The sequence below is a fragment of the Apus apus genome, chromosome 24 (assembly GCF_020740795.1).
Source record: "Apus apus isolate bApuApu2 chromosome 24, bApuApu2.pri.cur, whole genome shotgun sequence".
NCBI classification, from domain to species: Eukaryota; Metazoa; Chordata; class Aves; order Apodiformes; family Apodidae; genus Apus; species Apus apus.
Window position 1 is genome coordinate 2,924,566 of NC_067305.1, and position 23,320 is coordinate 2,947,885.

Genomic DNA, 23,320 nt, shown 5'->3' on the forward strand with positions numbered 1-23,320 from the left:
CGTCGGGTTTGCTGTTAAGAATAATAGCAGCAGCGTTTTTGAGCAGGGCGAGGATTTCTCTCTCTCTCTCTCACCACGGGTAGAATCCCAGAGTGGGGGGGTTGGAAGGGACCTTGGAGATCACCCAGTCCAACCCCCTGCCAGAGCAGGATGCCCTAGAGCAGATCCCACAGGAACACATCCAGGTGGGGTTGGAATGTCTCCAGGGATGGAGACTCCACAGCCTCCCTGGGCAGCCTGTCCCAGGGCTCTGTCACCCTGAGTCAAGAAGTGTTTCCTCATGTTTAGCTTGACCCTCCCATGTTCCAGTTTGTGCCCATTGCCCCTTGTCCTGTCCCTGGGCACCCCTGAGCAGAGTCTGGCCCCATCCTCCTGACACCCACCCTTCAGATATTTATAAACATCAATGAGATCCCCTCTCAGTCTTCTCTTCTCCAGACTGAGCAGCCCCAGGTAGGAGAGGGATCTGGAGCCCCCAGGTTGCTGGTGACCTGCAGGAGAGCAGAAAGTTAATGCTGGTAGAGCTGGGCTATGGTGAGACTTGATGATCTCAAAGGTCTTTTCCAAGCAGAATGAGTCTGCAACTCTGGGATTCTCAGACCATTCCTGCTAAGACTCAGGAGACAAATCCCTTGCCCTTCCTCCCCTGGGGGTCACTACAGAAGCTGGAGCTGCCTTTGGCTTGGTGCAGCACCAGGCACCTTGGCTGCATGATGGAGACATGGGGGGGATTTGGAACAGCAGAGACCATCAAACAAACCCTGGGCTGAGGCTTTGGCCCCAGCTGGAGGGAAGGCTGGTGGCTGAAGCCCCAGAAGCAGAAGGCAGAGCTGTGAGCCCAAGTCTGGAGCAGGTGAAAATCACCTTTAATCAATTTTTGGTTGGCAAAGGAACCAGCAAAGGCCTCAGGCTCTTGTGCACTTACAGGCATCCTGGAAGCCAGGACAGGAGCACAAACAGGACTGTCTGTGGGTCTGTCTGGACATCCCTGGCACCAGAAGGGAGAGCAGTGCCAGAGGTTTGGGTACAGATCAGCTCTGCATGTGAAGGGCTGAGGCCACCTTTTGCTTTCCCAGGGAATGATGCACTGCCTGAAAAATCCCTCCCCTTCCCAGCTCCCAGGCCTCCTCTGGGACCAGATCCTGCCAGATGATGGGCATCCCTGGCTCCCAGTGAAAGCAGCAAGGAGCTGCTGTGCTCAGCCCCTGGCAGCATCATTCACCCGGAGGAAGAGTGTAGGGAGAGATTTGGTACCTTGCAGCCAATTGGAGGAGAGGTGACACTGGGAGGGGGGTGATGCCATCTCCTCCCTCCACCCATCCTCCATAACACCCCCTTCCTTCCCTCTCACCACCACCGCCATCCTCCTCACACACAAAAGCAGAGCAATTAGCTGACTTAAGAGAGCTGAGGCTTAGCCAGCTGCGAGCTGAAAACCATCACCAAATACCTTGGAGGGGAGGGAGGCAGCAGAGGAAGCAGCAGCCATGGAAGAATCCAAATGACTGGCCTCCATTCCCTTCCCCTCCCCCTGCCCCGACAAAATCCAACCCAAGGGTTGTTGTGAGAAGGACCGAACCTACATGCACCTCCAGGATTCTCTGGTCTCCCCTGCGGCCACAACCCGGCGCTGGAGCTCCTGAGCAGCCCGGCTGCACCGGCAGGAATGCCTGGCTGGGTCTTCTTTGTTCCTCATTAGCCAGAAGCATCGGTGAGTACAGCATCATCTGGGCTTCCATGCTGGTTGATTTTTCAGAAACATCAAGCTCCAGCTTGGGATTATTGCTTCAGTGTCTTTCCTTTCTCTTCTCCCCCCCCCCCCCCCCTCCCTCCTCCATGATGCCTCCAGGGTTAGCAGAAAGCAGATGACAGCAGGGGGAGGAGGGAGGGAAGGTGGGGTCTCTCAGGGCATCTCCTTCTCCTGCATGTAGGGAAATAAAACATGGAGACATGTGTGACCACGTCCTGGGCAGTGCACGGAGCAGAACGCACCGTGTGGGTGCTGGGAGGAAAGGCTGAGGGACACAGGGCAGGGAGAGAGCCCTGCAGAGCTCCCAGCCAGCTCTGGGCTCTGATTCCTGCCCCTGCCAGCTCCTGTCGTAAACGGGGATGCTGGATTTATTCAGGCCTCAACGCAGCTTCGTTCCTCTGCAGCAGGTACACACAGATTGCTCTGCCCCCAGATCATCACCCCAGGTACAGACCAACCTCCAAGGGAGGCAGAAAAAGCACTGACTGAAAGAGCATTGTAGCCATCAGTCAGACCCTGCCAGGTGCTGATTTCCCCAGCACCAGGCACCAGGCAGAGCAGCCCCATCCTCTTGGGAAACCCCCCTAGGTCCCTTATTCTAAAAAAATAGATGTTACTACCCAGCCAGTGCCTGGGGACATTCACAGGAAGGGCTGGACCCAGGAAGAACATTCCAAACTGACCTGCAGTGGGTGAGTTAATGCATGTGCCCAACACAGGAGCTGACTGCACCTGAACGTGTTCTAGAGAAGATAAGGCCTGACCTCGTCCCCTCCAGGCTCAGCTGAGCAGCCTGTCTGCTCCTTCTGACCCGAGCTGGTCCTGCAAGGGTTGGTCCTTGCCTGGACTTTGTTGGGAGTTGCAGATGCCAACCCTGGGAAACAGACACCAAGGTCTGATTTTTGCTGGCTTGCAGTGTAGGAACTTTCTAGTGGGGGCAAAACAGTAGCTATGGTCTTCAGGGCCCCTCACCCTGCTGGGGGTTGGTGTGAGAACGGGGCTCCCTGGGTGGGAGTTTCTCCTGCTCACACCAGTGCAGGAGAAAGCCCAGGCTGGGAACAGCACACCAGCCTTGCCTCCATTTGAGGTGCTCCAGATTTTTTAGCAACTGCTGCAGTTTCGCTGCGAGCAAGGCCGAGATGGGAATTCTTCAGGGGTGTGGAAGGACATTCAACAGCCCCACGAAGGCCTCCTCACCCTCCTCTGTTCCCCCCGGGGTGCAGGGACAAGGATGGGGATGGAGCACAGACCAGGCAGCAGCTCCTCTGCAAAACCAAAGCCATTCATTTCTGCCCAGGCCACAAAACCCCACGTCCTTGCCTTCTTCCTTTTGCAAAACAAGCAGCCACCACTCTGCTCCTCTCTGGAACGTGTTGTCAGCAGGGATCAGATGCTTCCCAGTCGTGGTGCCCTGTGCCAACCTCTCTGCCTTCCACCTTCCAGCCTCAGCCCTTCCTTGAGGGAACCTCGGTGCAGCCAGCCCTTCTCTGAGCACCATGGGGACCACAGAAGCCACTTTGAGGATGGAAAATGTGGATGTGAAGGAAGAGTGGCAAGATGAGGACTTCCCCAGGTTGGTTCCCTGTAAAAAAAAAGAAAAAGGTCAAGGAAAATTGTATTTCTTCCTGTAAGGAACATCGAGCATGTGGGTCCCCCTCCCACCAGCCCTGACTTCAGCAGGGTGATTCCAGCCAGAGAACAGAGCTTTTGTAGCCAAGCTGCTCTGAAGGCTTAAAAAAGTGTTGGGAGGCTTCTGGCAACCCCCTGTCAGTGTGGCAAGGAGGATGAGGAGCTGGGTGTGGAGGGCAGGGAGGTGGGGATGGAGGGGATGGAGGGGATGGAAGGGATGGAAGGGATGGAAGGGATGGAAGGGATGGAAGGGATGGAAGGGATGGAAGGGATGGAAGGGATGGAAGGGATGGAAGGGATGGAAGGGATGGAAGGGATGGAAGGGATGGAAGGGATGGAAGGGATGGAAGGGATGGAAGGGATGGAAGGGAGAGACTCCCCTCTGAACCAAGCAATGCTGCTCTGCCAGGAATTTGCCCCAGGAAGGAGAGTCATTGCTGTGCAATGACCACAGCACCTCGAGGTGCAGGATCCAAAGGGTTTTAAACCTTGCAAGAAACGAGGCGTGGGTGACAAGAAGGTGCCAAAGTGGCAGCTTGCACCTTCTCAGACACTCCACCAACTGCCAAAAAAAACCCCACCTCTGTGTGTGCTGAACCCCCTGAGGCCACCCAAGGGCTGCACCCACCCCTTGCCCAGCACTGAAACCCGTGGCTCAGCTGACATGCAGCACCCAGCCTGGCTGCCTCTGGGGGCTGGGCTGCCCGAGGGGCTTCTCAGGGTTGCCTGTCCCTGTCCCAGCTGCAGCTGAGCTCCCCAGGCAGCCCACAGAGCCCCTGTCTTGGCAGACAGAGGAGCAGTGTGCCCGTCGGGGGGGGGGGGGGCACAAACAACCCCTGCCTGGCCAGAAAGGGGCTCCTGTTCCCCTTGACAGCAGGGGATGAGCTGGGCTCTGTTCCCCCCAGGGCAGCTGCAGGGCTCATCTGAGCACCTCTGTCTCAGGGGACGTGCCTTGTCCTTCCGTTGCCCCCCACATTTCCCACCCCCCCACATTTCCCACCCCCCCCCCCCCCCCCTCAGTGGGCTCAGCTCAGCCTTTGGGTTTCTAGGATGGAGTTTTCTCCCCTCTGAGAGCAGAGCTGGGCAGAGCTTGGAGCTGATGGACCTTGGCCAAGCTGAGGCTCCTCCAGAGCCCCGGGCTGACAGGCTTCTTGTTGAGTAGAAAGGAAAGAAGGTGTAGGGAGGAAAGGGAGGTGTAGAAAAAAAGGGAGGTATGGGGGGGGGGAAAGGAAGGCATGGGGGGGGAAAAGGGAGGCATGGGGGGGGGAAAAGGGAGGCATGGGGGGGGGGAAAAGGGAGGCATGGGGGGGAAAAAGGGAGGCATGGGGAAAGGACAGGGAGGTTTTTGGGGGGAAAAGGGAGGCATTGGGGGGGGAAAAGGGAGGCATTGGGGGGGGGAAAAGGGAGGCATTGGGGGGGGAAAAGGGAGGCATTGGGGGGGGGAGAAAGGGAGGCATTGGGGGGGGGAGAAAGGGAGGCATGGGGGGGGGGGAAAGGGAGGCATGGGGAAAGGACAGGGAGGTTTTGGGGGGGAAAAGGGAGGCATTGGGGGGGGAAAAGGGAGGCATTGGGGGGGGAAAAGGGAGGCATTGGGGGGGGAAAAGGACAGGGAGGCATTGGGGAAAGGACAGGGAGGCATTGGGGAAAGGACAGGGAGGCATTGGGGAAAGGACAGGGAGGTATTGGGGGAAAAAGAGGGAAGTATGGGGGAAAAAGAGGGAGGTTTGGGGAAAGGACAGGGAACTATGGGGGAAAAAAGGGAGGTTTGGGGGAAAAAAAGGGAGGTATGGAAAGGCAGGTATGGAAATGGAGGTATAGAAAGGAAAGCACTGACCCAGGGCACCCTAAAAGATCTGAGGACAAAGCTGGACTAGTACCTGGACACCTGAGCACTAACCCACACCATCCTGCTGGAGCAGGAGCTGCCAGAGCAGCAAACTCACCCTGGACACAGCCAAACCCTCCAGGGGCATCTGCTCTGCAGAGCTCCCAGCACCAGCTCCCACGGGCATCGTGGCTCCTGCCTGGAAGATGGAAGCCAGGGAGAGGGAAAGGGATGGAGCAGGGCTGGGTGGCCAAGCAGATGCAGGGACAAGGCCAGGGCCCTGCAAACACACTCCCCAGCCTGCTGGTGGCTGCAGGGGGATGAAACCAGGAATGATGCAAGTGGAACAGAGGCCAAAGAGCCAGCAGGCCACCGAGAGTGCCAGCTGAGTTGAACTGGCCCTAAGAAGAAATAAAGAAGCATTTTCAAGACACTTTCCCCTAGAAGCATGAGAATAATCGGGCAGATGCTGCTGCATGTGGGACAGCAGCTCTCCAGCAGATGATTTGCTGCATAGCTATTTTTGCTTAGCTGTGATGAACCAATCTTGCCACACACACACAAAACATACCCTGAGACAAAGATCCAGGCTGGGGGAGCTGAATTCAGCTGCTCACTGAGGACACGGGGTGACTTTCTCATCCCTCCCCGAGAAGCTGATGGGCAGAACAAGCTCCTGCCTTTCAGCCTGGGAAGGAGGAGAGGGCAGGGTCCCCCATCCTGCTGCTCCCTGGAGGTTTAGCCTCCCCTGACAGCCTGTCCCAGCTGCTTGTGTCCTGCCATGATGCTGTCAGGCAGGAGCAAGCTCCACCAGGAGCTTCCCTCCCTCCTGGGATCAGGGATCTTGGGCAGGGAAGGCTCAGGCTGGTTGGTGCCCAAGAGGAGGTGGTTATAGAGGGGAACAGGGCAGGACAGGAGCAGCAGGAAGGAAAAAGGTGGCACCCAACCCTTAGGAAACTGGCATCTGGGGCTGGCTGCCTTTGGGAAGGAAGGTTTACATGGGAGACTGGGAGGCAGTGATTCCAGGAGCTTTTGGGAAGGTAAGGAAGGCCTTTTCTTCACCTCTGACTTTTGAATGGCTTTGCTGAAATGACTCCCAGCCAGAGGGAGCAGAATGCCTGGCTGCAGCACATCCCTGGCTACAGCTGGGCCTTCCCCCCCCCTCCTTTTCATGCTGGATCACCAGGTTGTGCCAGGCACCAGCTCCCAGATAAACAACCAGTCAGGCCCCCTTTGAGATAAAAGCAAAAGGGAGGAGGAAAGGCTGGAGGGGGGAAGAGGGACCTTTCTGACTGCTCAGGAATATTGTGGCAGCCCACAGGGTCCAGGACCTGCATGAGTGAGCAAGGAGCCTTTGATCAGGTCTCCAACTCTCATAAATATACAACAACCAGCTAGGAGAGGATTATCCCTTAATCTAAATATTTATAGGTTTTAATTTGGCTGGTGGCTCTGGTGTCACAGCAGCACCAAGAGGAGCCTTTGTAGGGCAGAGCATCCTCCTGTGGGTTGGTGGTACCTCATCATCTCTCTCCCCATAAGACCAGGAGCTGCTGGACACCAGCCCTGTGCACAGTCTCATCCCCATCCTCACAGCACAGCCCTAAAACTGGTGGGTTTTTCCCCAGGTTTCACCCCAAGGGCTGTCCCAGCACCCAGGATTTCACACCCAGAGGCATGAGCTCTTCCCCTTCCAGAAAGGGGCAGGGGAACCACGGGTGGCTCAGAAGGTCCCTTTGAAACAGACCTTTAGCATCATGAACGTGTCCTGGGCTTGGTGGGGTTTGGTCATGCTGAGTGAGAATTTCAAAGCCAGCTGATGCCAGGGGATGGGCACAAGTCCCAGCTCAAATGAAGGGGAAAAATGTCAAGAAAGGGTCCAGCTCAGGGTGGGCAGGGTGCTGCTCAGCCACCACCCAGCACTGCAGGCCAGACTCTGACTTCACTTACCCCAGGATGGGTCAGGAGCAACTCCAGCCACTTCAAAAGGCATTCATAGGAAAGGCAACTCTTTTAAATCAATGGATGCTTCCAGCCTCTGGCTGCAGGCACAGTGATTTACACCAAGAGGGTGCAGGAGCCAAGCATGAGAAGCTGCAGATCCTGAGCCTGCCATGGAGGCCCAGGCAGGGAAGGTGGGTCCAGAGGGGTCTGGCTGCTGGTACCTGGATCTTAGCTCAGGATGAACCTGCTCCCACACCTCAGCAGGGTCTGGGTATCCCTGCCAAGCGGGGGCTGAGGATGGGGTGACAATTCTGGGATCACACCTAAGGTTTGATCCTTGCCTTCAACATCAACTGCCTCAGAGCAAAGTCACTCCAGAGCAAGGAGGCAGCTGGTTGTGGCAGGAGCTGGGGATAAAGTTTTGCTCCACTGCAGCCAGGGCCTGTGGGACAAACAAAAACCAAACCAGGATGCACTTAACAAAACCATGGGCAGAGAGTGCCAAGTGCTCCTGTGCTGAGCATCCACTGCTGGCTCAGCTGCTGCTGGGATGAAAGCAGCTCCACTGTGCCCAGCAACAGGGAAATTCAGGCTGTCTGGGCACTGCACAGTCTGCAGGGAGCAGGAACACAGACACCAAAGCTACCACCTGCAGAGGTGTTCCCTGGAACCCTCGATGAGGATTCTCAGCCTGCTGATGAAGATAAAGTATGGGTAATATGGAGAGAGTGAGGATGTGAGCAGGCTCTCCTGGAGACAGGATCTGGTTTTGTGTCCCTGGTTGGGTTTTTCAGCCTCTTGGCTGAATGGCAGCATTGAGGGATGTGGTGGGGAGGTAAATGCAGGGAGAGTCTGGAGGTCTAGGGATTTGTACAGTGCTCCACATCTGCTGGGGAGCTCTGGGGCTCTGTCCCTCAGGCTGAGGCCAAAGGGAAAGGGCAGAGCACACAGGGGGTTGAATCTTACAGAAACACAGAATGGTGAAGTTTGGAAGGGACCTTAAAGATCATCCAACCTCCTGCATGGGCAGGGACACCTCCCACCAGCCCAGGCTGCTCCAAGCCCCATCCAACCTGCCCTTCAACACTGCCAGGGATGGGGCAGCCACAGCTTCTCTAGACAACTTAAATGTTTTTCCCTGCTGTCCCCAGTTGTCTCCACTCTCTGCCATGGAGTGACATTCTCCTAAATACCACCTGTTCTCTCCTGTTTTTTTACCTCCCCATCCTGGCTTGCCTGCAGACCTCTGCCAGAGGAGACAGGGATGGAGTCACTGGGCAGCCCTATGGAAGATGAGAACACATCCTGTAAGTACCAGCCTGTCTTCTTAGGAGGCCAAAGGAAAACAAGCCTGGGGGAATGGCAGCTTGCAGTCAGGGTGGAAGCCAGTTCCCTTGGTGTATCCACTGAAACTCCCATCTGGGAGAGGAAACCAGCAGAGATTGGAATTTGCTAACATCTCACAAGGAGCTAGGAGTGGAAACAGGTATCTCAGAGGTGTGGGCACTGTAACCCAGCCCTACCTGCAGGCACCCAGTGCCTCCCAGCTCTGACCCACCACCCTTAGCTCCTAAGGCCATAGCCTGAAACATGCCTAATGGAAGCACCATGTCTTCACAGGATCCCAGAGTGGGGGGGTTGGAAGGGACCTCTGGAGATCACCCAGTCCAACCCCTGCCAGAGCAGGATCCCCTAGAGCAGATCCCACAGGAACACCTCCAGGAGGGTCTGGAATGTCTCCAGGGATGGAGACTCCACAGCCTCCCTGGGCAGCCTGTCCCAGGGCTCTGTCACCCTCAGAGTCAAGAAGTGTTTCCTCATGTTTAACTTGACCCTCCTGTGCTGCAGTTTGTGCCCATTGCCCCTTGTCCTGTCCCTGGGCACCCCTGAGCAGAGTCTGGCCCCATCCTCCTGCCACCCCCTGGAGATATTCACCAGCACTGACCAGATCCCCCCTCAGCCTCCTTTTCTCCCAGCTGAGCAGCCCCAGCTCTCCCAGCCTTTCCTCCCAGGCAGATGCTCCAGCCCCCTCAGCATCTCAGTGCCCTGTGCTGGACTCTCTCCAGTAGTTCCTTGTCCTTCCTGACCTGGGCAGCCCAGACCTGCCCACAGCACAGTGCAGAGTCTTGCACTAAGGACACAGGACAACCTGTCAGTTATTTTCCTTTTAACTCCAGCTCCCCCAAATACCTTAAACTTCAACGGGGCCCATCGGAAGCGGAAGACACTCGTTGCACCTGAAATCAACATTTCCCTGGACCAGAGTGAGGGCTCCATTCTCTCTGATGACTTCTTGGACACACCAGATGACCTGGACATCAACGTGGATGATATTGAAACTCCTGATGAGACAGATTCCCTCGAATTCCTGGGGAATGGGAACGAACTGGAATGGGAAGGTAAGAGCCTGGTTTGGGGTGAATGTCTCCAGGGGTTGGTTTTTTTAGCCTCATTTTAACCACTTTTGACACCACTCACCCTCAGCAGCTGAGGACTGAGATCCTCAGCAGCACAGCCAAGCCTCATCTTCCTCACAGCATCTACCCCATCAGGACCCCAGCTATACCCCCAGGAGTCCCAGTGCTGCTACCTCAGCACTTCCAGCTGGGAATAGTGTGGGCAGAAGTAGTTCAGGGACCTGCAAGAACCATTCTAGCCACTCTTCAGGGCACCAGGCTGTGGACACACACACACCCCCTTCCAGCTGCAGTTGGGCCACCACCTCAGGCTGGATGATGCTGCCTGCTTGGCTCTGCTGATAGAGCTCTCACCTGAATGTTCAAACATCTTGAACTTGGCTAACCTGGTTTTGGCTGAATCAGGCTAAGGACTCGTGCAAGCAGCTCTGCTGGCAGAGCAGAAGGCAACCCCTCTGGCATTGGTGGTGCCCTCTTCAGCCAGTAGAGATGGACCTGAGGGAGGACCCAGCAAGAAGTCCTGTGCCTGACCTGGCACTGCAGATCCCATAGGCAGCAGGAGAAGTTAAGCTTATTTCTATTACAATTTGGCAAAGGAGCAAGACCATGAAGAACCACAAACTGACCCAGGACAAAGTTGCAGCTGAAACTGGCCACCCCTCAGCCTGTGGCTGTTCTTGTCTCTCACCAAAGCCTCCCTGTACATGATACTAAAGGCCAAAATATTTGTCCCTTTTCCAGATGACACTCCTGTAGCCACAGCCAAGAACATGCCTGGGGACAGTGCAGACCTGTTTGGGGATGGTGGGCCAGAAGATGGGAGTGCTGCCAATGGGAGGCTCTGGAGGACTGTGATCATTGGAGAGCAGGAGCACCGCATCGACCTCCAGATGATCAAACCCTACATGAGGGTGGTGACACACGGAGGTGAGGGAGGCCTCATCCTGCCTCAGGGGATTTCTTTCAGTCCATCCTTGTCAAGCTGGAGGGGGTGATGCCATGGCTGATTGGTTTGAGTGGCTCTAGGGGGGGAAAAATTGCTCTTTGTTTTGTACCGTGACATGGCAGAGAAGCACAAAAGCGCCCAGGTCCTGCTGCAGAACCACCCAGCCCCTGCTGCAGAACCACCCAGCCCCTGCTGCAGAACCACCCAGCCCCTGCTGCAGAACCACCCAGCCCCTGCTGCAGAACCACCCAGCCCCTGCTGCAGTGCTCCAACAAACACAAGCAGGGTAACCCTGGCTGAATCCTGCCCAGTCCTGAGTGTGGGCAGCACTGCCAGCAGGTGCTTCACCCCTCTGGAGCCCAGAGCCTGAGCTGTCCTTGCAGGCATGTCCACAGCTAGTGAGCACTTCAGAAACCTGAGCAAAGCCAAGTAGCAGAAGCCTCAGCTCTGTGCTTTGACACACACAAATTCCTCCCCTGAGCCCCCCCCCCCCCCCCCGTGCTTGTTCTAGCCAAAAGCAGGATCAGAAGCCAGTCTGATCATGGAAGAGGGACAAACACTTCCCTAGAGCTGAAGGGAGGCACAAAAATGGCCCAGGTCTGTACCTGGTGATACATCTTCACTGCTGTTTTTCCTTCAGCTCTTGCATCTCCCCCTGGGAAGAGTCACTGATGCTGCCTGTGGTTTTCTTTCCCAGGATACTATGGAGAAGGTCTCAATGCCATCATTGTCTTTGCTGCCTGCTACCTGCCAGACAGCAACCTGGCTGATTACCACTACATCATGGAGAATCTCTTCCTGTAAGTGGCTGGGCAAGGTCAGGGGCAGGAGAGGGGGGCAAGGAAGGTAACCTGGGCTCTGGGGAAAGCTTCCACGTATTTGTTGCATCAAGAACCTCAGCTGGAAAGGGTTTGAATCCGGGCCAGATGTAGCCAGGGTGCAGCTGCAGACTGGAGTGAGTGTCACTGGGTGAGACACTCTCCACAGCATTTGCATCCAGTAAGTCAAAGCATTCAAACATGCAGAGTTAATTATGCCAGTGATGGGCTCACCAGCAGGCCAGAGCATACGTGCACAATGCTGAGCAGCTGGTAGATGCTGCTGCTGGGCAGCAGAAGGGTGCAGAGATGCCCACCAGTGCAGGCACTATGCTAACAAGTACCTGTGATCCCTGAGAAACACCCCTAGGCACCCTGCAGGTGTCAGGAGAATCCAAAGCCTGGTTCCAAGGTCTACAAAGGAAGGGTGGGGAGTCCTTTTTGGATGACACCAAGGCACCTGAAGAAACTTTCAAGGGACCTTTGTTTGAGTCTTGTTTCCCTGTAGCTTTTGATCTCCACCCAACAGGTATGTGATCAGCAGTCTGGAGCTGCTGGTGGCTGAGGACTACATGATTGTCTACCTGAATGGAGCAACGCCCCGGAGGAGGATGCCAGGCCTTGGCTGGCTGAAGAAATGCTACCAGATGATAGACAGAAGGTGAGAAGCCTCTTGATGTTGCCTCTTCATTCTTCCCAGTCCTCTTCTCCCATCTCTTCCTCAGCCTCTCCTCCTTCCTAGCTCCCCAGACTGGAATCCCTTCCTCTCTCACTCCAGGACCTCTTCATCTCCTCTTCTCCCTCCTGCCCTCACAAGCACCTTCACAGAGACCAGGCCAACACAGCACCCAAGCAGAGCTCCACCAGCCTGGCTGGGGCTGAGCTTAAACAGGCCTTTTTACCTGGAGACCCCCCCCCGTGAGGCCAGTGATGCTCATTAGTGCCCTGACATGTTATGGGAGGGTTGAAGAGAAGGTACCTTCATTCAACCTCACCTTCTGTCCCCTGGTTTTTCCACAGGCTGCGTAAAAACCTCAAAGCCCTGATAATTGTCCATCCCTCTTGGTTCATCCGGACAGTCCTGGCCATATCCAGACCTTTCATCAGGTAAATGGAACATCTTCCCAAATCTGGCTGGTTTTGGAGTGGAAGTTGGATCTCACGATTCAGATCTCGAGGTCACCTTTAAGTCAGAGCAACCAAGGTTCATCATTTGTCCAGCATCTCTCTGAGACATCCCAGGGCAGCTCCAGAGGTGGTTTTAAGAGAGATGGTGGTGGTCTGGATTCAGACCAGTTTGTCCCAGTGGGTAGCACATGAAGATTCCCTGGGGAGTGCAGGAATGGTGGTCCTGTTTCCTTCCTATAGATACAGAGAGATGGGGGTCAAAGCAAAGTGGGGTACAGTAATATTAGCAATAATAATCAGCTAATTAATAATTAGCCTTGGTATGAGAGGAAAGCTGGGGAGGGACTTGGGACAAGGGCAGGGAGGGAGAGGACAAGGGGGGATGGATGAAAACTGGCAGAGGGAGATTGAGGTGAGACATGAGGAGGGAATTCTGGAGTGTGAGGGTGGTGAGAGCCTGGCCCAGGTTGCCCAGGGAAGCTGTGGCTGCCCCATCCCTGGCAGTGTTGAAGGGCAGGTTGGATGGGGCTTGGAGCAACCTGGGCTGGTGGGAGGTGTCCCTGCCCATGCAGGGGGTTGGATCTAGATGCTCTTGAAGGTCCCTTCCAACCCAAGCCAGTGTGATTCTATGAGATGGGTACACACAGACTACAGAGGATACAGAGATGCAGAACTCCCCGTTCCCACCAGGAAACTTCTAACTTCCTATGGAGAGACCATGGAAACAAGACCTCCAGCACACACTCTTTCTGTCTTTCTGCCAGTGTGAAGTTTATCAATAAGATCCAGTATGTTCACAGCCTGGAGGAACTGGAGCAACTTATCCCAATGGAGCACGTGCAGATTCCAGACTGTGTCTTACAGTGAGTATCAGAGGGACCTTGGGGAACTCTCAGGAGGTGCAGGACAAAAACCCAGGATCTTGTGTGGAGTCAAAACCCTTGCACTGGAAGCACAGAGCCTGGGGCAAACCCCATCACAGCCACACAGTGGTGCCAAGAGCCTGCAGGAGCTGCAGCTTCTGTCACCTCCAGAGGGGTTTGACTAAAAGTGACAAGTCCTGGCTGGGTAACACTTAAAGAACATCTTCTGTTTGTTGCAGATATGAAGAAGAGAGGATCAAGGCTAGAAAAGAAAGGTAAAATTCATTGGGTGGGATAGAGGGTGGGTTCATTTTCTTGGGATGTTTTTGCTTCCTCTCACCATTATTGGTGTTATAACCAGTCTGTTCTGTGTTCCTCCTATCCTGGTAGCACACACTTACTTTCTACTGATTTTTTTCAAAAGCTGAAGGAGGGAGGGAGGAGGAGCTTGATTAAAAGATTATTTATCCACAGAACTGTTCCCCTTAACCCCAGAAGTACACACATCCTGAATGTGCACCCTCATCTGCTAGCAAAGGTCCTCAGAAATCAGTCCATGTATAAAAATGGCTCATTTTCCCCATATGACCATGCAAACTGACCTTGAAGAGAGAGCTACTGCTTCTTTTAAAAGCCACTTCAGTCTGCTAGAGTGGCACAAGGAAGACCAGGAGTTTAGAGTTGGTTTTGTTTCATCTTCTAGACCTGTTTGATCAGTGGTGATGTAGAAGTGCTGGCCAGAACCAGTGATACATCCCGGGGGGTTGGATCTAGATGATCTATTAGGTCCCTTCCAGCCCAAACCCTTCTAAAATTCTATGATTCCATAAAAACTGGCTGTGCTGGAAGCAAAAGGCAGCAATGGCCAGAGGAAAGACCAGCTGGGGCAGCACAGGAGCCAGGTGCTGCAGAGCATCTCCTCATGCTGGTGAACTGAACAGGAGGGGCCAGTTTGGGAGGGCTCAGCTCAGCATCAGCTGCTGAAAAACGAGTCCCCCAGCCCAAATCCATCAGCTGCCTCCCTCCAGGGCCCACCAAGCCTCAGGATGATCAAGGTTCTGTATTACAGGGACTAAGAGCATTTCTGGTCAGAGCTGTAACCTCTGCCTGAGGTCCAGCTGCCTCTCTAGAAAGGCCAGAGACTTCACCCTGGCACACTGTGAGACTGGAGAGGTTTCAAGTGGGATTTGTGTTCACAGGGCAGAAGAGAAACAAGACATGGCTGAGAAGGAAAGGTAACTACTCTTTGTTATTTATCCTTTACTTACAAAACAGCTTGAAGAGTCTTTGGTGAGGAGAATGGCCCCATTTTTGTAGCACACCCTGGGAGCCAAGGGCTGCCCTTCCAGCAGATACTTGGACCCAAGAGAACATTTTTCAAGTGTCTGGGAACTGATAAACCCTCTGCCCTCCCTAACACCTCCCTGTGCCATGGCTTTTGTGGTGGTGTTGACCTTCACCTATGCCAGTGGATTCCTGACATTGCTGTTTACTTCTGTAAAGCCAGTGGACCCATTTGGTCATGGACCAGAGCCAGAGGCACCAGGGAATGTTCTCCTGACATTTGCACTTGCTTGCTGGTGCAATGCAGAGGGACAAATGCTGCTGTCAGGAACACCCTGAAGTGCATAAAGGCAAGAGATGAGGCTGTAACATTAGATGGGAAGGAAAATTCTAGAGGGGTTTGGAAGACAGTGTCCAAATCCAGGATCATTTGGCCTGGTTTTGGCTCAGCTTCACAGGGATAGAGCCTCTCTTCTTTTTTATTATTCTACCTAACTAGACCCTGAGGGGGAAGAGTGAACATTTCTGATGTTCTCTTCCCAGAGAAAAAAAAAAGGAGCTTTGATCAAAATTCCCAAGGTCCACTGGACAAATCTGAATGGTTCCAAGAAACAAATGGGACCTCAGGGCCAAAAGAGAGGATGATGAAGTTTGTAGTGGAGATTCACTTACTATTTTACTGGTTCTCTTCCAAGCAGGCCTGTGCCCCCAGCAGAGGATCAAGAAACCAGGTTTGCTTCATATCTCCCTCCTTCATTTGTTGCCTCCCTGCTGTGTGATAGATTTAATTGCCTTTGTAACCCACTAACAGGGACTGAGTTAGACTCTCCAGCCCCGTGCCACTCACCTGGCACAAAAGGGGCATCAGCCCCTTTGCAGCCACAAAACCAAGAAGCTGGTGACACCTTCACCCCACCACAGCTGCAACCACAACCACTGCAGCCTGTCACTGACCAGGGACAACTGCTGCTGCTAAGAGGACACTTGAGAAAAGATGCCCCTCACTAAATGACCTGGCATTTGCCAGGGGGTGAAGGTGTGCACGTGGGCATCTGCTGCAGAGCTGCCTTCCTTTACCCCCCAGTAACATTTTCATGCTCAGGAGAAGTCCTTAAATGAGAAGAAAGCCCATCAAAGCCATGAGTGACATTCTCTCTGGCCCTGGTCCACTTTTGTAGGGGATTATACCCAAATTTACTCATATTTTTTAACATAGTGGGAATAAAAAAACCACTTCAACTACAGTTTGCTTTCTAAAAATAACTCTGCCTTTCTGTTCCTTCCCAGTATGTCATGAATTGAAGTAGACTGGAATGAATGGAGTAGAAGAATGACACAGCCTGGCAGTCACCCACGTAAATGACCTTTTGGTATCAGACCTTGTCACCATCTTATTCCAAGTTCTGTAAGATCAGGGAGCCTGTCTCCCCTGTCTCCGAGATGCAAAGTCCTTTAAACTTCTTGGAAACATTTTTACTTTAAGAAAAACAAAAACAACCAAACAAAAATCCACAAAACAAAACAAGGCAAGAATAGCACTTTTCAGGTTCCAGTAATGGTCTGTGGAGAGCATTAAGTAGTGCAAACAGACACCATGTTTCCTCTTAGTGAGTTAAGAGCATCCTGTAGTCCATTAGTCACCCACCCAGAAAGAGATCTATTTTTTCTTTAAATTATAAACCTTTCCCCTAACCTGCTGCTGGCCAGCACTGAGACATTTTTGCTTTAAACTGCACACCCAGTTCCCTCCATTACTCCAACAACAGCCATGACCCCAGGGAATGAGGCACACACAGAGTCCATTTTCTTCCTTTCTACATCCACTCGCTTCCTGAAAATACCAAGTGCCCACGGGTCTAGGCACATCTTCCAGCCTTGACCACCTCAGTTCATTCATTTTCTGTTCTTATTAACTCACACCAACCCTTCCCCTCAGTAAATGCCATGGTTTTTCCCAGACTTGCCCTGTCTCAGTTTGTAAGGCACTCTGGCAACTCTGAAAGAGGGTCCCCCCTGGCGTGGCAGCCTCCACAGAACTTCTTGGGAGCATCTTCAATCATAGAAAGGTTTGAGTGGGAAGGGACCTTCAAGACCTTCCAGTTCCAACCCCCCTGCACAGGCAGGGACACCTCCCACCAGCCCAGGCTGCTCCAAGCCCCAACCTGCCCTTCAACACTTCCAGGGATGGAGCAGCCACAGCTTCCCTGGGCAACCTGTTCCAGTTCTCATCCCAACACACACACACACCAAAAAGGGTTTAAGAAGGAGCCTTAGAGACAAGAAAGTTGTTCATGCCTTGTCTTTGTATTGATTTCATGACACTGGACAATCAATCATTCACTGTTAATACCTCCTGTTGTGGAGACAAGCTGCTAAATGTTTGGAATTTCCTCCTTGCCATCCCTGGGTGATGAGGGGCCTCACCTACAAACATACCTGGCTGGGAAAGCCCAGGTGGAGAATGCTGGGCAGGGTGGCTGGGTTCAGCTCCTCAGTCAGCCAAGAGGTGCAAGTGTGATCCTGAAACTCCCAAAATTGGTATCTTGGACTCACGAAGATTCTGGGAGCAAAAGAGGGAAGAAAATGTGAGCAACAACTCTCTGGCCAAGATCATTTGGAAACTCCTGCCCTCACCTGAGCCAGACTGGCTGGGTTGCCCGGGGTCAGAGCCCTTGCAGGTCACTGCAGATGAAGGATGTCCTGCATATTTCACCACTTCAGGAATATTTCCAGCCTGTCGTGTCCCCCCCCACCACCAGCAGCCCACGCCTATTTGAAGTTTCCACCACTTCACTCAGCTCTGAAATCCCCTGGAGGACAATTCGGGCAAAGCAAGATGCTCCTCAAGAGAGGGATGGGTAAACAAAAAGCTGCTCTTTTTCCCCTCTCAGTGGATGACACAGATGAGATCTTTACGTTCCTGAATGCTACCAAGGAGCACCCAATACACCTTCTAACTTCTCATTTGATACGTGGTTTTTCTTTCTCTCTCATGGATGTATTTAAACAGACCCTTGCATGACAAGCAGCACCCACAGCATCAACCCCAGAAGCTGAAGATGGTAAAAACTCCCTATTCTGTCTCACCAGCACGTTGAGATAAGCACCAAACAAGCAGCAACCTCCCCAGGTTTCTAGGAATTCCATGATGAGCCAGTTCTTGGCAAAATGAATTCCATGCTACCCAGGGAAAACTTCAGGGGTTTTTTGGAGTTTAGGTTTTATGCCAAGCAACACTTGACAAAAAGCATCCTGTCCTGAGCTTTTCCAACCAGGCAGCTGTTCCAAGCCAGAAGCAAGAGTCCAAAATGTTCAACCATGAATGTGTGAACCCCTTGGCAAAGCTTTTCCACACAGGGTCTGTCCCCTGGACAAAACCAACCATCTGAAATGGAGAAAAGATGATTCTGATCAAACAAATTTCAGCTCAGACTATAAAGAATCACTCATCTTGTAGTGCAAGACTACAGGGATGACCTCCCACTGATAATACTTCCAAGTAGAATTTTCTTTCCTTCTTTTGAAACTGCTTTTGTGCATTTAGATTAAAAAAACCAAAACAAAACCCAAACATCATCTGCTGCTGCTGCAATGCAGTTGGACACTGAAAGGGAAGTTTACAATTCTAAAAATGAACAACACTGACAGAATGTTTAATAACATTTAAAAGTGCAACCCTAAAAAAAAACCTTCTCTGCTCTGTAGTTCCTAAACAGTTCAGGGAGAATTGTTGAGAAGGGCGTGGAAAATACTGCAGTTCTGGGACACATGGAGGATACAAACCTTGATTACATTTGGCCTTGGGACTTGAAGAAACAGGCTGCTCCTTGATCCTCTGCAGACACCCTGCCAGAAGAATGTGGGGTTTGGTTGTTATTTTGAGGTTGTGGGTTGGTTTTTTTTTCCCCAAAGAATAGACACTGTGTCTACATTTTCAGAGAAACAACAGAATGAGCAGACCTGGAGGTGAAGCATCTTCCCCACTCCCCTCTAATTAATTCCTTCTGGGTAAAAAGTTCAGCTGGGAAAAGGAGAGATGACCAGTTTGGTTTCAAATAGGAAGAAAGGGGGTTGAGAAAATTCCATTTGTAACTTCTTTGGAGCAATTGTTTCCAAAAGTGCACTTTCTGACAGAGCCCTCCAAGTAGTATGCACTATATTTTCATTTTTAACAACATTTTATGAGTGTGTCAATGTTCTGTTCCTGGCTGGGTGTCTAGATGGCTTCTCAAAACAGAAAAGAGCCTGCAACCCTTAATGGAGAAAATCTAACTAAATGTAAAAAGTGCATTTTTATAGCCACAACAAGAAGATAATAAATCATTCACTTCTTTCAGACAATGATTTTAGATGCTGCTTGAAACCAAAGTAGCCACAAATTCTTGGAGAAACACTCCAGTTGGTCCCTTCAGCAAATAATGGAGCAACACACCCAAGGTGGATGTCACCAGACCTGAACAAGCTTCAGATTCACTCAGTGCTGTGATAAACAGCCCTCCAGAAATGCTGCCTTCATCTTGAGAAGATCATGACCAGCTTGGACCCACCAGGGGAAGGGGAGATATTGGCAGGGACTCTCCAGGAGGAGCTGATGGCACCTGGGAGGTTGCAGAGGGATGGTAGGATGGCACTGCTGGGGAACTGCCCACCCGTGGCTCAAACCCAAGGACTTCCCTTGCCCAAAAGTCCAGCAGGGCCAATGGAGCCCAGAGCAATCTTGAGGGGATTTGAAGCCATTTGACAAATTTTCTCTGCCACTTCCTCCAGAACAGCTGCTCTCAAAGCCTGTTTGCAAAAGGGGTTCACCAGCTGAGCTCAACATTTCTGCTGGAGATGGGGTTGCTGAGAGAAATATGCTGAGCCAGCAAAAAAAATAACTGTTGCTAGGAAGAGAGCATTTACATGAGGACTTTTGCCAGTATATATACACATCTATTTTTTAAACAATAAAATTAAATAAACTCCATCCTTTTAGCAATACTGGTCCATGTTCCAGGTGTGCACCAGGCCTCGTTTCTGCCTCACAAGAACAACTCCAAAGGGTAAACATTTTGACTCACCCATCCACTGTGTGATATCAAACAGCAAATAGCATCAATCAGAATTTTTCTGGTCTTGGATTCTACCTCTCAGCAGATTTTCTCACGGGGAATCCATGATTAGCCCCATTTTAGCTGCAGAAAAAGGGATTTTTACACACCCAGGAGGGTATATTCATAACAATCATGGGGTTGTTATTCACAGGTTAATTCCTGGCTGAAATTCAACATTCACCCCCATCAGCCTACAAAGAAATCAGAAACATCTTCCCCTCTCCTTGAGGCAGTCACAGGACTTGACCCAACCTTGGCAATGCAGGCACCAACCAGCAGATTGATATGATTAAACCTCTTCTGTTTTGGAGGAGGAATCAAGTCAGATTTGGGACTGTCCAGTAATTTTCTTTTTGTTTCATGAGGAAGACACAGGAAATAAAACTGAGATGCTGCTGTAAATTCAAGTTGGAGAATTGATATCATTTCTTCTGTACAGTACTGTGTAAGTGTGAGTGGATATTTAGGACACACCTCATTGCAATGTTTCCATCTCTTTTTTTTTCCAAAGATGATTTGCTTACAGGTGTGAATAACCACCTATGAAAATAAAAACCCCAAGTGGTAAAGGTTTCAAAGGCAACATCTCTTTTACATACCTGGGGGGGGGGAAAAAGCAAGAGAGTTAATGAGCTGCTGGGGGCAATAAGCTCAGATTGGCAGGTGAAAAGTACAGGTAAAGTTGCTATATAAATACAAAAGCACATGTTTTCTCTTTTGTATTTCCATATTTACTGGCAGTCAAAAACACAGCATGCTACTGGTAAAGTGAATTTTAAAAAGTCACCATGACAGCAAGAACATCATCTATCTCAGTTCTGGTTTCTCTTCCTTGCCCTTTTAAACCCCTGTAAAAATGTGTGAACAGTCTTTTTTTTTTATATATATAAAGTGTTTGTAATTAGGTGGTTTATGCTAGGAGACATAGATTGCTGTTAAGTATGTATTATTCTTTTTGCTTTGTATTCTTCCATAAGAATCTGTGGATATTCAATTAAAATGAGACTTAATCCTTCAGCAAAAATTCATGCCCCTCTTTTTTTTTTTGGTATGTTTTTGTCAGTGTCTTATTTAGACTTTGGCTCCATATGGAAGATATGACCATTTTTGTTTGGATGCTGTTTCCCTTGAATAAAATCAGAGTCCTCCCTGGCAGTTATGAGACTGCAACATGAACCTTGCAGAAATGATTTTTATTAAAATACCCTCTATTCCCCCAATCTGGTGCATGATCTTTCCAAGCTTCCCTCAGCTTTAATGATTTAGAAAAGGATCATGGAAGAAATGGCTCCCCTTGGGTTTCTGGCACTTGTGTCTCAGGTTTTTTTCATCTCACCTTATTTATACCCCTTTTGAAGCTGAAGTTCACAAAATGAGTGGGAATTATATTGTAAAAACAAACACACATTTAAAAATAATAATCAATACAAACCCCAAAGCTGCTTAAACAGATAAAAACCCCAAACCCTTAGAAACAGGAAAATGCCTGAGATGCCTGATTTGAGTGGGTTTCAAAAAGGTTATTATCATGTTTAAATTAATGAACTGGAAGTATCAGTCCATACAAGTCTGATCCAGTAACAAGCACTAATGCTGGGAAATACCTCAGGAAATGCATATTAGTTGGAATGAACATATATTTATTCATCAGGCTACACTTCTGCTGGGCCTATGAAAGCAGATCCTTTGCTATAATTTCATTTTCACCAAAAGACTCTACCCAAATCATACTAGTATGAACATTTTTTTTCCTCCTCATCCTCTCTGATATCTTGTTAAATTTATATTTAATATTTTGTTGAAGGAATTGCTATCTCTCAAACACTAAATTTGTGTGGACTGCAGGAATTTGTTGTGCCAGAGGGAAGAGCATCCTGCAGTTACCTGCCCTTGCAGCTCCTCTGATGCAGGCACATGGGTTTAGGTTCTGAATTGAACACTTCTAAAATATTTTCTGGCCTTGCACCAGAAGGTCACCAGCTTGGGTGGTGTGTCATGAAGGAATCTGGTCAATGCCAACAGAAAAGGAGCCAGGGAGCCTTGGCTGGGAATGCCAAGCCCAAGTCCAAGCACAGAGAATGCAACCAGAAGAGCAGGGAGAGTTCAAAGGCTCGTCCTGTTGTGACTCCACCGTGCCACAAGAACCAGGATTAGCTGCTACCCTACCCAAAGCAACAAGTTTCCCAAACAGAAAACAAGATGTCCTTCCTCAAAAGAAAACACACCCTTTTAATCTCACTTTGCTGTACTTTTCCATTAGCCACGTCATATCCCTCTCTTTGACCAGTTCATATCATCTTTATTTTCATTTAGCACTCTGGAAAAGCTAAGATTATTCCCAAGAAGAAACATTTTAAAAGATCTCTGCAAACAACTGGCTGCAGCTTAGATAGAGAAGCACTCAACAACAACAACAACAACATCAGAATCTTGTCAATATGTTAAGATTATATTGTTAGTTTGAGGGGGTTTGGCAGAAAGGGAGAGAAAAGTTCAAGATTAACTGTTTGCTGCTCTTGTCACCACTTCATTTACTGTGCTACATTTTTTTAAGTGCATTTTTAAAGTACATTTTTTTAAGAGACATGAGGAGGGAATTCTAGAGTGTGAGGGTGGTGAGAGCCTGGCCCAGGTTGCCCAGGGAAGCTGTGGCTGCCCCATCCCTGGCAGTGTTGAAGGGCAGGTTGGATGGGGCTTGGAGCAGCCTGGGCTGGTGGGAGGTGTCCCTGCCCATGCAGGGGGGTTGGATCCTGAAGATCTTGAAGGTCCCTTCCCACCCAAACCATTCTGTGATTCTATGATTACTAATCATGATGCCCCAACAGGTAGAAACCAAGATTCCCAGCTTAAAACAACTAGAAACTTCTTCACACAGTTAACCTCAATACTAGATTCATCTCACCCAAGTTTATCAATCCAAAAACTAGATACAGAGTCTAATTTAGTCTCAGGTTTCCTCTGCAGGAGATTAAAAGAGATGATTTCACCTGTCTGAGGAGGGAATGAATCACTGTGGGGAGGCCTCTCTCTCTCTCTCCACAGCTAAACCTCTGGCTCCTCACTGCACACGTGTCTTTCACACTCCCAGATAAATGAATCACAACCCGGGGGAGGAAAATGAAGCAATAATGCAAGTGAAAAAGGGAGCAAGTGAAAGAACATTCCTTCCTTTCCCAGCCCTCAGGGGAGGTCAGCAACTTTGATCATTCAACTTGTCACCTTGGGTTAACTTCTCAGGATGTTGGGGAGTTTTTGTGTACTTGAGCTTTTGTTGAACAATTGAATCTGATCAAAAGCAGTCAGGTTCCCTGAGTAACATGAGGCTGGAGATTAACCAGGGAATGCCAGCTGAAGAGCTGGGTTTTCAGAAGAGATTTGAAGCAGGAGGCAAAGCCAATACATTCCTGTTAAAACTCACTTTAGATGGGTTGTATTTATTTTAGTCCGTTAGAGAACAGCCACCAGGGAAAACTCAACCTCTAGATAAAAGTTAATAATGCCCAGACATGGAATTATGGAATGCCAGGTTAGAAAGGACCTCAAGGATCATCTGGTCCAACCTTTCTAGGTGCTACTCTAGCTGATATGAGGTGGCTCAGCATCCTTTTCAAGCTGAGACTTGA

At 50.7% G+C, this 23,320-nt stretch overlaps 1 protein-coding gene across 2 annotated transcripts; it reads left to right on the plus strand.

The window, feature by feature from the left end:
* Positions 1–1,261: 1,261 nt before the first annotated feature.
* ATCAY (ATCAY kinesin light chain interacting caytaxin) lies at positions 1,262–16,758 on the plus strand. Of its 2 annotated transcripts, none has more exons than XM_051639786.1 (13): positions 1,262–1,711; positions 3,194–3,323; positions 8,391–8,455; positions 9,326–9,547; positions 10,307–10,492; positions 11,209–11,311; positions 11,859–11,990; positions 12,350–12,436; positions 13,222–13,320; positions 13,560–13,595; positions 14,520–14,555; positions 15,300–15,335; positions 15,892–16,758. In XM_051639786.1, exons 2-13 carry the CDS (start codon positions 3,247–3,249, stop codon positions 15,899–15,901), a joined length of 1,089 nt encoding a protein of 362 aa, XP_051495746.1. In that variant the 5' UTR covers positions 1,262–1,711; positions 3,194–3,246; the 3' UTR covers positions 15,902–16,758. The 2 variants fall into 2 exon arrangements, with proteins under 2 accessions (XP_051495746.1, XP_051495747.1); XM_051639787.1 differs by having other exon boundaries at positions 15,303–15,335.
* The last annotated feature ends 6,562 nt before the right edge of the window (positions 16,759–23,320 follow it).